General features: G+C 30.7%; 1 protein-coding gene across 1 annotated transcript in view; it reads left to right on the forward strand.

Annotated features, from left to right (window-relative positions):
* Window positions 1-1463: 1463 nt before the first annotated feature.
* LOC134272182 (dynamin-like protein 1) overlaps window positions 1464-14223 on the forward strand; it is a 28526-nt gene continuing 15766 nt past the window's right edge. The window contains exons 1-3 of the mRNA XM_062754433.1: window positions 1464-1612; window positions 3575-3647; window positions 12078-12271. Of these exons, the coding sequence (XP_062610417.1) occupies window positions 3610-3647; window positions 12078-12271 (232 nt within the window). The 5' untranslated portion in view covers window positions 1464-1612; window positions 3575-3609. The remainder of the gene's footprint in view (window positions 1613-3574; window positions 3648-12077; window positions 12272-14223) is intronic.

Consider the following 14223-nt stretch of genomic DNA (forward strand, 5'->3'; position numbering starts at 1 on the left):
GCTGGTCAGTCGCGGCTGTTAACCGAATACTCGAAGCGAAAGCTATATCATCTTAGCTTCTGTTACATTTACATTGTTTTTAGAAAAGAAACAAATTCAATTAATATCTACATTTATTTACCCAAGAATGCTTCCACATAGACTTCAGCTTTTCTGGTCCGTCTTGAAAAGATTCCTTATTTCCTTTCTATATATTTCAATTTAAATTTCCATTCAAATTGTTTCGGATGATTAGACATACCTTAGTTAATTATTATAAACATAAAAAAAAATTGAAAAGTTAAGCTGAATCATATCTACGCCCCTCTAATGAATGAACGTGACACGGTTCTCCATCGTTTGAGATATTACTGTTTTGTAGAGTTTACGCGAAGCACTAATATTTCGCGATGTTTTCGCGAACAATTCGCAACTGAATCACAATTCATTATAATTACAAAAGATTACAAGCACACACTTATTTAGAAATCGCTAATTGGTTACACAAATGGTATAGTCGTACATACTGATAAAAGAAAAAAAAAACTTTCTGAAAAGCAGAGAAAATTCTGACCGATAGCCGATCTACTTAACGTTTTTGAAAGTAGACTTGCCGTGTTTATTTATCAGGTTTCTTGATCGAGTTACCGCATTACAAAAAAGAACTTCAGAACAGTTAAATACTTCAAAGAGGTTCTTGAACATGCTGAAATTTCAAAAGTTTTGGCAATGTATTTACATCAATTAAATGACTTCGGTACGATGTTAGGTTTGACTTACAATGATTACATAATTCTAGAGCCGTGGCTCTATAGGAAACCTATATTTAAATATTTTTTCATAAATAATACAGTGTATTTCATTACAGCTACCAATTAACCGGTACATTGAATTCTGAAAACAATTTATTTGTCTTTGTTCCGTCATGCGTAAAGTCCGGCGAGGGTCTAGGAGAGAATTCATTGATTACTCAAGCTGAAGCCCTAGTGATTAAGTGTTATAACTTTTCAAAAGACTGTAGAATTGTTTGATTAAAGTTTCAATTAGAGAGAATTTGTTTGTATAGATTTTCTAATTATCACAACTCTTACTGTGTCGGCAAAACTTTTACTGTGTCGCATGCATGAAATTTGAAACGTTACTGTGTCGGAGAAAATTTACTGTGTCGGGAGCAACACAGTAAAACAGCTCATGGATAACCCTGCGTAGACTTGTTTGAGTAGCCATTGCAAATGAGATAACTTAAACAAGCAACTTTAATAAGACTTGTTAAAAAAATAATTACAATTTGATTGAACATTCTTTGCACCTTATAGGCTACCGTAGTTCGAAAGATTAATTTAAAGTACGCAATACCCAACTTTAATTAGTTTGATTTTTGGGGGGCATACATTTGATAATTAGAAATTCAAATTAAGTGCAACACAACATAAGGTAATTTTGGATGGTAAATCAATCAAAGTAACTGTACTTTTTCAACTTTCGTTTTGAATAAAGGACTTCCTGCCCATGTAACATGACTTCATGAAGGTCATAGGAATTCTAAAAACATAAGACGAGTTGCTTCTATACGGATATACGTACGAGAATTAACGTTGAATTACAGAAAGGGTTGGTATTATTAGTATAGTAGGTAAATGCAGCATATTTTTATCCTTTATGTAGAATTCAAAGTAAACAAATTGCTCATTAAAGGTCATCCGAGTTACTAAGCTGACGTATATGATATATCTTTCTCGTCATTATTGTGTATATTTTTTGTTGTTCTTTTTCAGATTCAAAAAAGGAAGCTCTTAAAATCATATCCTTGATATAGAATTGATCACACACAAAGTACATTAATTCTTTGGTTTATGCATCGATATTATCGCAGAAAGACCTTACAAAATACGAAAGCTAGAAATATTTATTACATATAAAATATTAAGCATACAACATTTACTCAATTTCTTGTATATTAATGAAAAATAAGAGGACATGTAAGCTAGCGAATATGTATATATATACACGTACTACAGACATGATGGAAAATAGTTTACGTATATGATTTTTCAATGCCTACACTCTCTGTGTCTTATTTGTATTCCTAGTTTAGATGGCTATAATTTTGAAATGTAACATCGCTATGGAGAACATAATCTCGATTCAAGGGCATTCTTCAAATGATACGATTAGTTTACAGTTTTGCTATTGGATATCATTTGGAGAATTGTACACGATAAAACTGATGAGATGCACATTACAATACAATCAAATCATATCGCTTTAAAGAGTTCTATTTATTTACACGTAATTTCCAAATGAATTTGAATTTAAACATCTTTCTGGTTTGTGCACGTACGTCATTGCAACTATGAAAACATTTACATCAATTTCAAACGCACACGCTTCCATGAACGATTATGGCTCGTCCTTTTCCTTAACAGAAACTATGGACCTCTTCCAAAATATTCTGCACAATCATGTCTAATATTCCTCGCACAGACAAACCTATTTTTAGTACAAAAATTGAATTTATAATCTGTCTTTTTGCTTAAAGTCCATTAATTATTACAGAAAATAAAATGCAACAATCATTGTTAAGTTTAAAAAAAAAAATAAAACCGAAAGGACAATTTGAATAGATGAGTTATTCAAATAATAAGTTAAAGCTTCAACTTGTTAATAAATTGTATTTTTATTTTTAAATTATTATTACTTATTTTTTATTTGCTTTTTTCTCGTAACTTCTTTGACTTTTTTTCCCTCTTTTTTGTGATTATTTCCTGTTGCTACATAACATATTTTTTATTTAACATTGTTTACAAGATATTTTTATTGAGATAATGAGCAGTATTCAACCTCAAAAGTCTATCAAACATTGCAAAATAGGTTAAGAGTAAACGCGGACCTCCGATACAGCAGAGGTGAGATCAAGTGGGATCAATTGTATGTAATTGTTATTACGTGATTCCCATTGGTGTAACATAAACACGTCTATGGTAATATATTGTAACAACTGTGTTTTGATTTATTTTTTTTTCTTTTAAAATATTTGTAATTAGTTTTCAATGATCACTGTACAGGTCAAACTCAACAGTATGTGAACAGAAAAAAATATTCATTGAGTTCAATGTATGAATCGTAATTGTTTAAATATTGCTTGCAATATTCAGGTAAGATAAGAAAGTAGTTTATTTTTTTTTTTTTATTAAATAGCCATCTATAGCTATAGATGATATACATATGAATCAATTAACGCCTTTAAGATTTGATTGATTAAGTAAGTTTTTTTTGTCACAAAAGAAGCCAGATGAAATGCATTCGCGAATGTGGTGTTAAATTATTAACCGTCGCACTATCTCTAATCATAATTTCAATTTGAAAAAAGTCAAAGAAAAAAAACCTTGATTGCAAAATGTACTGATAAGATTGTGGCCTTAAGTTAACTTAAGAATTTTATGAAATGTTTAGCATGTTGATACCCTTCTAGTGTTTGTAATTTACATGCAATCTCTATTTATATTATTTGTTAATGTAATTTTTTTTAACAAATATATACATACTTTTGTTTAATTGAGATATATAATTAATCAAAATTTTTTTTTTCATTTAGGAACTATTTCCTTAAATGTACGGTCTGTAATTGACATGGCTGCATCCTTAGCACCAGAAAACTTTGTTCCCTAGTAAGTTTGAAAATATATTCTAAAAGGAGTAACTGTTGTTTATTGATGTTTTTGTTTTAATACCTAAGGATTTTGACACGTTCTATAATGCAGTACCTAAAAATTAAACATCTGGGGCCCGTTTTACAAAAGAACTTACGACTAAGACCATAAACTTAAGATTATTGTAAAACTTTGAAAAATTAATAACTCTCTTTAAATTTTTTTTGTGTAAAAATATCCTACCACATTCCTTTTAAAACATTTAAAATAATTTTCGATATAATGTAAATTAAAAATTTATATGAAGAATTAAACTTGGTCTTAATTCGTAAGTTCTTTTGTAAAACTGGCCCCTGACACCAGAGAACTCAACCTTTTTCAGATAAGGACCACCTGACTGAGATTGAATTGAAAGTATTTTTTACCACAAAGCACAATAATTTAAGTTTAAACGTTTTGCTGATTGCAATATCAATATTCTTCATCTCAACTTTCATCATCCAAATTATTCTAAAAACACAGGCAAGTCACATTGTTAGAGATCTACTTACTATACTACTGCTATTTCTAATGAAACCAATGAAATCGTTACAACCTATCTTAAAGATACTTAAAGTCTTTTTGTCAAGCAAAAGCGTTTTTGAACTTTTTTGTCAAGATACTGGCTTTAATTTTTGATATGTCTGTAATAGGTTGACCCTTGATCTTATGAAATCAAAATGAATATGACAAAAAAGAAGGTATGGTTTCCATACAAATTTTAACCTGTGATTTTCTAAAAAATGAAACTGGTGTAAAAGTTGAAAACTCATGCTTTTTAAATAATTGAAATTCAATGCAGAAAAATCAAGTCATTTCTCTTACATGTGTTTTAAATGCTAATTATGACGTCATAAACATGTGCATTTTCCAGTATTTTCTTAAATGGTCCACAGGCATCGCCCACAAAGATCTTGAGATATGTGATTTGTTATTGAATTTTGCATAAAATATTAACATGGGCGATGGCTGTGGACACTGTTTTCTAAAGGAACCCTTGAAATGCGCCATGTTGAGGCTTTTTTGTTGAAAATAGAGAAATGCTTCACATTAATGATATCATATTTGCAGAATGGTAAACCATATTTTTTCCTGATTTATCAGTCATTTATTTAACTAATATTTAAGCTAGTTTCAAAACTTTTTGATGTCATAACATTTTAGGGAGCAATAAAACTAAAACCATACCTTCTTCTTTCCTATTTCTCTCGAAGGCAATGACCTTGATCATTAACTTTGTGACCTAAAAAGTTTCTTCAAATTAAGTATTTTTAGCTCACTTGAGCTGAAAACTCAAGTGAGCTTTTTGTGATCACATTTTGTCGGGCGTCCGTATGCCTGTCTCTCTGTTAACTTTTCACATTTTTGACTTCTTCTCTAGAACCACTGGCCAATTTCCAAATGCTTAGTGACTTTCTTCATACTGATTGTTGGACTATAATTTACATACAGAGTTGTCCACAAGTCTGTTCCGACGTTTGATTTTATTGTGAGGCCTCTGTTTGTTTTGCTTCAATTTCGATTGTATGACTTTTGAGCTTGAGAATTCATCCTTATTATCATATGTCCCATTGTATTGACCAATGGAAATTATCACTGTTGCTTGACAATTCATAGTCAATATATCTAAATGTTGAGATGAAGGCCACAACAACTTTTTTTACGCATAAGAGTTTGGACAATTTCTGCTTCGCATGAATGCAAAATGCAAAAATAAGTCTGCCAATAACGGGGGAAGGAATTGGAACCTATGGCTGTCAATCAAAAACTCAAGTAACTTTTTAGCTCACCTGAGCCAAAGGCTCAAGTGAGTCTTTCTGATCAAATTTGTCCGCTGTTCGTTGTCGTCGCTTGTGTTGTCGTCTCCTCGTCGCAATTGTAAGCTTTACACATTTTCATCTTCTTCAACAACTACTAGGTTAATTTAAACCAAACTTGGTAAAGACTATCATTGGGTGAAGGGGACTCAAGGTTTATTTTTCATATGAAGGGCCAAATTTTCTACCAAAGGGATTTAATTATGAGATATTGAAAATTAATATCATATTTAAAAAATCTTCTCAAAAACCAATGGGCCAGGAAGGATGACACTAATGTGGAATCATTTTCAGCTATTACAGATTCAAATCAACTGTCAGATTTTACACTAAGAACATACAAAAAGTATCTTTAAAAATCTTTTCAAGAACAGATAAACAATATGTGATCATATTTATGTTATGTATTCTCAGGTATGAAATTCACATTTGAACAAATCATTAGCCCTGGGGGTAGGGTTGAGGCTACAGTGGTCGATCAAGGTTTTTAAAAAGAATATATAGAAAAATCTTCAAAATTTCTTCTTCCCAAGAACAGCAAAGCTATGATTAATTCTATTCAAATGGCACCCCTCTACTTTTTAGGGGTAGGTTATGCGCACTTATGCATTTTAGCTTCTTAAAACAACACTGAATTTTTTATTGATATGACACTTAGTACATGTATAATGATTTTCATCTTATGGTACAAAATAACATCGGGTCTACACACAAGATAGAGTTATGCTTATAGAGTGTGAAAGTTGTTTTGAAAAAATAAAGACAAAGAAAGGGGGAGGGGTCAGCAAAAGAAAAAAACATTCTTCTATTACAAATAATACAAAAAAGATATAAAATCACTCAAATAAGTTTTAGGATGTATATATATGATTGATTGATTGTATATTGTTTAAAATCCCTCTCGAGAATTTTTCACTCATATGGAGACGTCACCGTATGCCGGTGAAGGGCTTCATTTTTTTTTTACCTTTACTCGGCACTCAGGGCCATTGAGCAGTGAGGGATCTTTATCGTGCCAACGCCTGCAGCTGACAAGGGGCCTCGGTTTTTAAGGTCTCATCCGTAGGACCCGCAACTTTCACTTCAAAGTGCCGAGTGCATTGGGAAGGAACAGTTGCTACCCATTTTTTCTCGTCTTAGGTCAGTCGCGGTCGAGATACGAACGCACGACCTCCCGATCATGGAGCGAGCGCTCTACCGATTGAGCTACAGTGAACAATAGAATGTATATATAAACATGTATATTAACTCTATTGCTAACAATGTATCGCGCAAATATTTTGCCAATGCTTTTCGCATTCCTCATATCTACAATTCTTCATCAATAAAAATTTTTCAATCAAAATTCTATCTGTGATCCTCTTTAATACAGCTTCAGTATTTATTCTTAGAACATATTTATATTTACTGTCAAAAATAAATTGTTTTACAATAAGTATTAAAAGGTTTTGAAATCTATAAACATTCATATTTTCAAATTTACCAAATAGTATTGCTTGTCTGTCAAAACAACAATGAATATAAAACTCATTTAAAATCAGTTCTTCAATAGTACATCAAAGTTCTTTTACATGGAAACCTTCAACAGATAAATGATCAATTATTTCTTTGTCACTTCTGCAGAAAGTACATGCTGGAGAATCAATCAATTTTAGTCTAAAGAGAAAATAATTAGTTGGGATGATTCTTTGTAAGATTTGAAACTGTGGCCATTGAAGTTTAGATTCTTGGGTTATTTAAAAAGGGAGTTCAAATATTTTAGCCCAGTCTGCCTCACCAGAGAACAGTATGTTTTCTTTCCATTTCTTCATTGAGTTAACTGGCTCTTTCTTTTTTTACTTATAAGTATGTTATACATATCCTTACAACCTTTATCATGTTTATAAAATCCAAAAATGAAATTTGGAAGATGTGGTCCAATCATTTAAATATTTTTAATTTCATCACTGTTTACATTTTTCAGTCTATCTAACACTGCTATTCTTAGACCATTAAAATAAACAATTTTTTTTTTCACTTTCAAGTTTATCAATGAGTCGAGACTTATGAAACTATCATCATTGTTAAAGAGGTCAGTAAGAAAAACATTGCCTTCATTAAAATAGCTTTTCCAAAAGGAAGATTTATTATTAATTTTAATCGTTGGATTATTCCATATATGTTCAAAGAGCACATGCCTGTCATTCTCTTGGTTTATCATAGTTAGTATTTCCGAGCTTTACAGAACTTCTTTCCAAAAAAACATTATTTAATCTTATTATCCTTCAGAATTATACAGTCAATCTGATTGGTTTAGAGCAGGTCACGTGCAGGGAGACAACTCGTGATGTCTCCCTCACGCGCAGGGAGACAACTGTTATTTCCCTTCAGATGACAATGAATTAGCGTAAGCGATCATGCTGGGTTACAACTGTGTTGTCGCCCTTTGAATAGAACTACAGTGGTTTAAGCGAGATAACTCCTATTTATAAGTACAATGGCTAAATATGCGGGCTCGGTAAACAATAAATTCTAACGATGACGTCAAAGTTGTCTGTTGACATATTTTGAAAGTATGGAATCGGAGCAGAGTAGAAGAAATTAAGAGGTTTGATTACTATTTTCTACTCTATCTAATTAATAATTGTATATATTCTTCAGGATAATAAAACTATTATGGACTGTTTAGAACAGTCCATAACTGTATATTGTTAAGAGATTCAGAATATAATCAGAACCCCTTATCCAAAGATTGTTTATATCTACTTTTAGTTCAGCTTCAAATAGTTTTACCCAGTTTGCATGTGAGTGAATAAATCGTTGATTCAACTTGATTTTAGGGCAGATATAAATTCTGTATAATCAATAATTTTTAGACCTCCATATTTATAGTCCTGGATGATAACATTTTTCTTTACCTTATTAATTTTGCTACCCCATAGAAAATAATACATTTCAGTGTCAAACACCTTCAAAAGTCTGACTTAGGGTTCGGTAAAGTAAGAATTAAATTGCTTAGTTTGGGTAATATTAAAGTTTTAATTAATGTTAACATCCCGATTAGGGTAAGTTTCCTTGAACTCAACTTACGTCACAAAGTTTTGATTTCATTTAGCTTTATGGAATAATTAATATCAAGCATTTCATCCAAGTTTACTGAAAATTTCATTCCTAGAACACCAAATATTGAATTTTCCAAATCAAGCTTCCACCTTGAGTGTAAAATACATCCCTTGATTTTTTTTTTACTTCCAATCCATATCATTTTATTTTTTAAAAATTTATCTTCAAGCATGATATATTACCAAAATAATCTAATTCTCGGAGAATTCCATCCATGGATCTTGGTGAACCATCTGAGATAAGAGATGCATCATCAGCATATTGAGAGAGTTTGTACTCTTCACCCTCAATTGTTATACCTTTGATATCTTGTTTATTTCGAATTAAGATTCCAATAATTTCTGCACATAACAAAAAGACATAATATAACACAGTCTAATATTCTCTCCAATAAATCTACGTTTTATAAATCCAGTCTGGTCTCTATCTAATAATTTGCCCAATTTAGTTTTCCTTCGTTCCGCAATGCATCCTGATTCTATTTTGTAAACAACATCTGAATGACTAATGGGTCGCCAGTTTTTCAGAAATTGTTTTGGGATACAAGTAATGATTCCTAATTTATTTGAGTCTGAGAATAGAAGTTTTTCATTTGAATTATTTATTGATCTTGTAATAAAGGAGCCAATACCTTTCCAGAAAGATTTTGAAAATTCACATGTAAATCCATCCGGTCCTGGTCTTATGTCATTTTCATTTGTTTTAAGAAATTTAAAACTTCAAAGTTTGTTACTGGACCTTCCAGGCTGTTTGATTCCTATATACTTAATTTGGGAATATCACATTTTTTAAGTCTTTCATGAATATTTTCAGATTCTATATTTTTCCTTTTCTTATATAAGTTTTCATGGAAAGCTTTCATTTCATTTAATATCTCGCTTTGGGAAGAAACAATTGATCCATTGCCCTTTTCTATTTAAGGTATTTGCTTACAAACATTGGTTCTTGATTCTAAGCTTACAAAATATTTTGAAGATTTTTCTCCCACCTCAATCCTTTTGACCTTTGACCTTATAAATTGACCTTTGAATTTGATATTCTTTATTTCTTCTACTTCTAGCTCTTTTTTTTTCTTCAAGTTCGTTGATTAACTGATCTGTTAAGTTCTGCTCTGATTTTTAGCTAACCTGAGTCGAAGGCTCAAAAGAGCTTTTCTGATCAAAATTTGTCCGTTGTCTGTCGTTGTCGTTGTTGTTGTTGTCGTAAACTTTTTACATTATCATCTTCTTCTCAAGAACAACTAAGCCAATTTTAACATAACTTGCTAAAAAGTATCATTAGGTGAAGGGGATTCAAATTTGTACAAATGAAGGGCTGCGCCCTCTTCCAAGGGGAGATAATTATGACTTTGTGAAAAATTAATGGCATTAAAAAATATCTTTTTCTCAAGAACCACTGGGCCAAGAAAGATGAAACTCATGTGGAAGCATCCTCAGGTAGTGTAAATTCAAATTTGTTCAAATCATAACCCCCGGGGGTAGGATGGGGCCACAATGGCCGATCAAATTTTAACATAGGAGTATATAGGAACAATCTTTAAAAATCTTCTCCTCAAGAACCACTGGGTCAGGAAGAATGAATCTCATGTGGAATCATTCTCAGGTAGTGTAGATTCAAGTTTGTTCAAATCATGACCCCCAGGGGTAGGGTGGGGCCACAATGGCCGATCAAAGTTTTACATTGCAATATATAGAACCACAAGGCCAGGAAAGATGAAACTCATGTGAAATCATTCTCAGGTAGTGTAGATTCAAATTTGTTCAAATTAGGACCCCCGTGGGTAGGTTGGGGCCAAAATAGCTGATCAAAGTTTTACATAGGACTAGATTGCACTGCACTTGTCAATGTGACGTCATCTCGCAAAAATGACGCACTTTGTACACGGTGAGAGGCTGATAAAGTCAAATTTTGTACAATGACAAATGTTTTTTGCTCTCAAATAAAACATTTTTTGCAATTAAATAAAACGCCGTTAACGTGGATGCAATGTCTATTTTAGTATTGTATTTATAAACTGTCCTTACATTCTCCAGACAAGTGACCCTGTCGTGTGTTTGTAGATTCATTGAAAAAGTAATGGAAGGGCCCATAAATCAATTTATTGCAAGGGCATACCCTCAATGTATCTGTTTTTACACATAAACTCAAGAAGCATTACGATATTTGAAAAGTGCTTCGAACCTTATGAAATCTTGCAAATGAATTAATTATAGCTAATTTTTAATGTAGTTAACCAGCAAAATATTCAACCTTTTTTCCAACAAATTAAATTTTAGCAATTAAAAAAGGGAATCTATATAGGTAAACATATAAATATAAACCACATTACATTCTTTTATATCAGTGAAGTCCTAAAAAGAATCGCCCATCGTAATAAAGTATGTATTTTTTATCTTAAAAAATCGCCGATATTTCCATTTGTAACCTTAACTGTTCTGCCTGATTTACACCACGTCTTAAATGTAATATTGCATTATACTCCTAAAGTTTCTCCTTCATTCCTGTTAATATTTAAGTGGGGAGTAGAGAAAGAGGCTTGATAAAACATTCATTGTACACGCACCCGCTATGTATCTTTGTTTCTAGGGATTTTTGTGAAGATTTGGAATCAAACATAGATACATGGCAATCAAATTCATTAGCATAGATTTTAAGGTTTGATCTGGGTGGATAAATATTTAGACTAACTAGAAACCCCATCAAACATGACTTTGAGTGTCTGTATGAGTACTTTAGCTGTTAGTTTGGACAGTGATTAAAATAAAAATACAGTTCAAATATATTTGAATAAATGTATGTGAAATACATGGATTATATATTTTTGAATCCAATATAACAAATAACGAATTTGTTACAATGTATAACGAATTTAATTCGTTATAACAATTTCTTTGAATTCATTATTATAATTTAATCTGTTTAACCAAAATTTGTTAAAAAACAAATTTGTTAAATTCAATATAACGTATTCTTTAATTGTTATGACGAATTAAATTTGTTAAAACGAATTCAAAAATTTGTTATAACAAATTAAAATCGTTAACATACATTCTAAAATTTGTTATAACAATTTAAATTCGTTAACACAAATTCCAAAATTTGTTACAACGAATTCAATTCATTTAATCAGAGTTAACATTCAGGGCCTTTAGAAAAATACATATATATATGAATTCGATATAACGATTTGTCGAATTCGTTTAAACGAATTCAGTTCGATATAACAAGTTTAAGAATCTGTTAAATCGAGTTAAATTCGTATTAATAAATTTTTAATTTGTTACAATGAAATCAACAAATTTGTTCTAACAGATTAAATTCATTTTAACAAATTCAAAGGAAATGTTATAACGAATTAAATTTGTTATTACAAATTCGACAATTCGTTATATCGGATTCAAAAATATTTTTGATAGGTCCTAAATGGGCTTCTGTACTAATATTTACATATTGGATTAAAAAAACAAATTTGTAGTGCATATACTTTCAGTTATGGGGACGATCATATTTCAAACGAGGAAAGCTTACGTAAAATTTTGAAAGACATCTCTCAGGTTCTACAAATGGAGGAATTTGATCAGGAACTTCAAGATTCCCTTCAAAGAGATCATCCAAATTATATGGAAAATATCGAGGATCGTGCTTTTGATTTGTTGAAAAAAGATTGTGCCATTATCGTTACAGGTAAGTTGAAAAAGATCCATGTTAGGGAGTTAAAATCTTTGACATGATACCAAGATTTCTCACTTTGCATTGTTTCGAATTCCGTAAATATCTGGATTCATATGTTTAAAAATACATAGAATTTTCTAAGGTATTTGCTTATGCAAATTCTTTGCTGAGAAACATGCTTAATTTCCGTTGCATAAAAAATCTGAGCAACATGCTTAGCGATTCTTACCTAAGCATATCACAATCAAATAAAGTACACTGTTGTCATATCAATAAAGTCATTCCCACTTTCAAAGAAATGTAAAAAAAAAACATGACATGATGACAAAACAAAACAAAATATAGTGAAAAATGTAATTCACATTTATTTACCTATAGCATTGATTTGTCTTCCTTTTATAGTTATAAATATAATTATTTTGATAGAATTAATTAATCATAATAGGTTGTTTGATATAATTTTAAGAAGAAAGAGAGAGAGAGAGAGAGAGAGAGAGAGAGAGAGAGAGAGAGAAAATGAGAGTTAATTCAAAATTAAGACTACTTTTTAGAGAATAAAAGGACATGCTATACTGTATACTTTTCCACGAGGAATTTAGGTCCCCTTGTTAAATTTGTATAATTATACATGTATAATCTAATGTGGATTATTTTATGCTTTTTTCTAAATACAGTCATTTGCTTTTCTCTCTCTCTCTCTCGCCTTTAAATAGTTTTGCGCAATTTGTAATTTTAATTATTTCACTATTGACATCTTAATCAACGACTGGGGTGTCGATTGGATGATTGTCTTTAAATTTGTGTAATATGGGATACCTGTAAAGTCTTTTAATAAACATAACTAGATCTCCCAATAACAGTGCTAGACGTAAGACGCAACACAGCTACTCAACAATAAGATTACATCATATTATCGACGGATTTTGGTAATAAATCTTTCAGAGTATACAATTCAATATAATAAAGTAAGCACAGGCAGATTGTAACTTATTTGATTGATTTAGTTACCCTTCATAATTTTCTTTCTTTTTTGTACATTTTTTAAAATTATTATTGTGCTGCTAACTCTTTTATCTAAAGCAATATGCGTAAGAACGTAAAAGACAGGTAAGGATCATGCTTAACTTAAAGAATATGTTGAGTATATACTTAAGAGTTAAGAACTTTTATGCAATATGCTAAGCAATATGTTAAGTTAAATTCTTATCCGTTAAGCAGATGAATGGTACTTAAGTATACACTTCAGTATATACTTAAGGTCTAAGAATTTTTCTGCATATAAAATCTGACCTTACCAACAGCATAATTATATATATGTATATTTAATCTAAATTGTATTGTGTTACAAAGACCGTCATAGGCGTAAAAAAATGCAGAAAATCATTGCCAAATTAAAATCATTAACTTGAAGGTATCAGGGAATTAGCTGGTTTAAGGATGACGTTTACTCAGGTTTCAGAAAACAGAAAGGAAATTTTATAAAGTACAATATTTTAAATCAAAAACTGTTCTAAATGGATAAAATAAACAAGTTTCAAATCAAAATCAATTTGAAAATTTAGTATTATATTATCTAAAGAAAATATACAGGAACAAAAGTCAATGTAAGGTAATGCAGAGGAAATTCGGACTAAATCTTTAATTTTCTATATTTGTCTTTTTTTTTATTTCTTGCAATATTAATCACAAAGTAAGGTTATATGTATTTTCAAACATCATTTTGCAAATATTTTATGTGTCAAAGCTTATTGATTATTTCAAATAATTGAAAGCTGTGAAATAAAGAAATTCAAAAATATGTACAAAACCATTCAACACAACATACATGTATCTCAATAATTTGATCATTGACCCCATATCAAATTAATACCATAAGAATTAGGACAACAATAGTAATAATCAGAGGCTTTCAATTTAGAGTTCTTATCAGTCAGATTTTTGTAATATTCGATTAAAAATGGGGA

This window comes from Saccostrea cucullata, unplaced genomic scaffold, assembly GCF_032062105.1.
Source record: "Saccostrea cucullata isolate Sc308-1 unplaced genomic scaffold, CSIRO_AGI_Scuc_v1 ctg2266, whole genome shotgun sequence".
Lineage (NCBI taxonomy): Eukaryota > Metazoa > Mollusca > Bivalvia > Ostreida > Ostreidae > Saccostrea > Saccostrea cuccullata.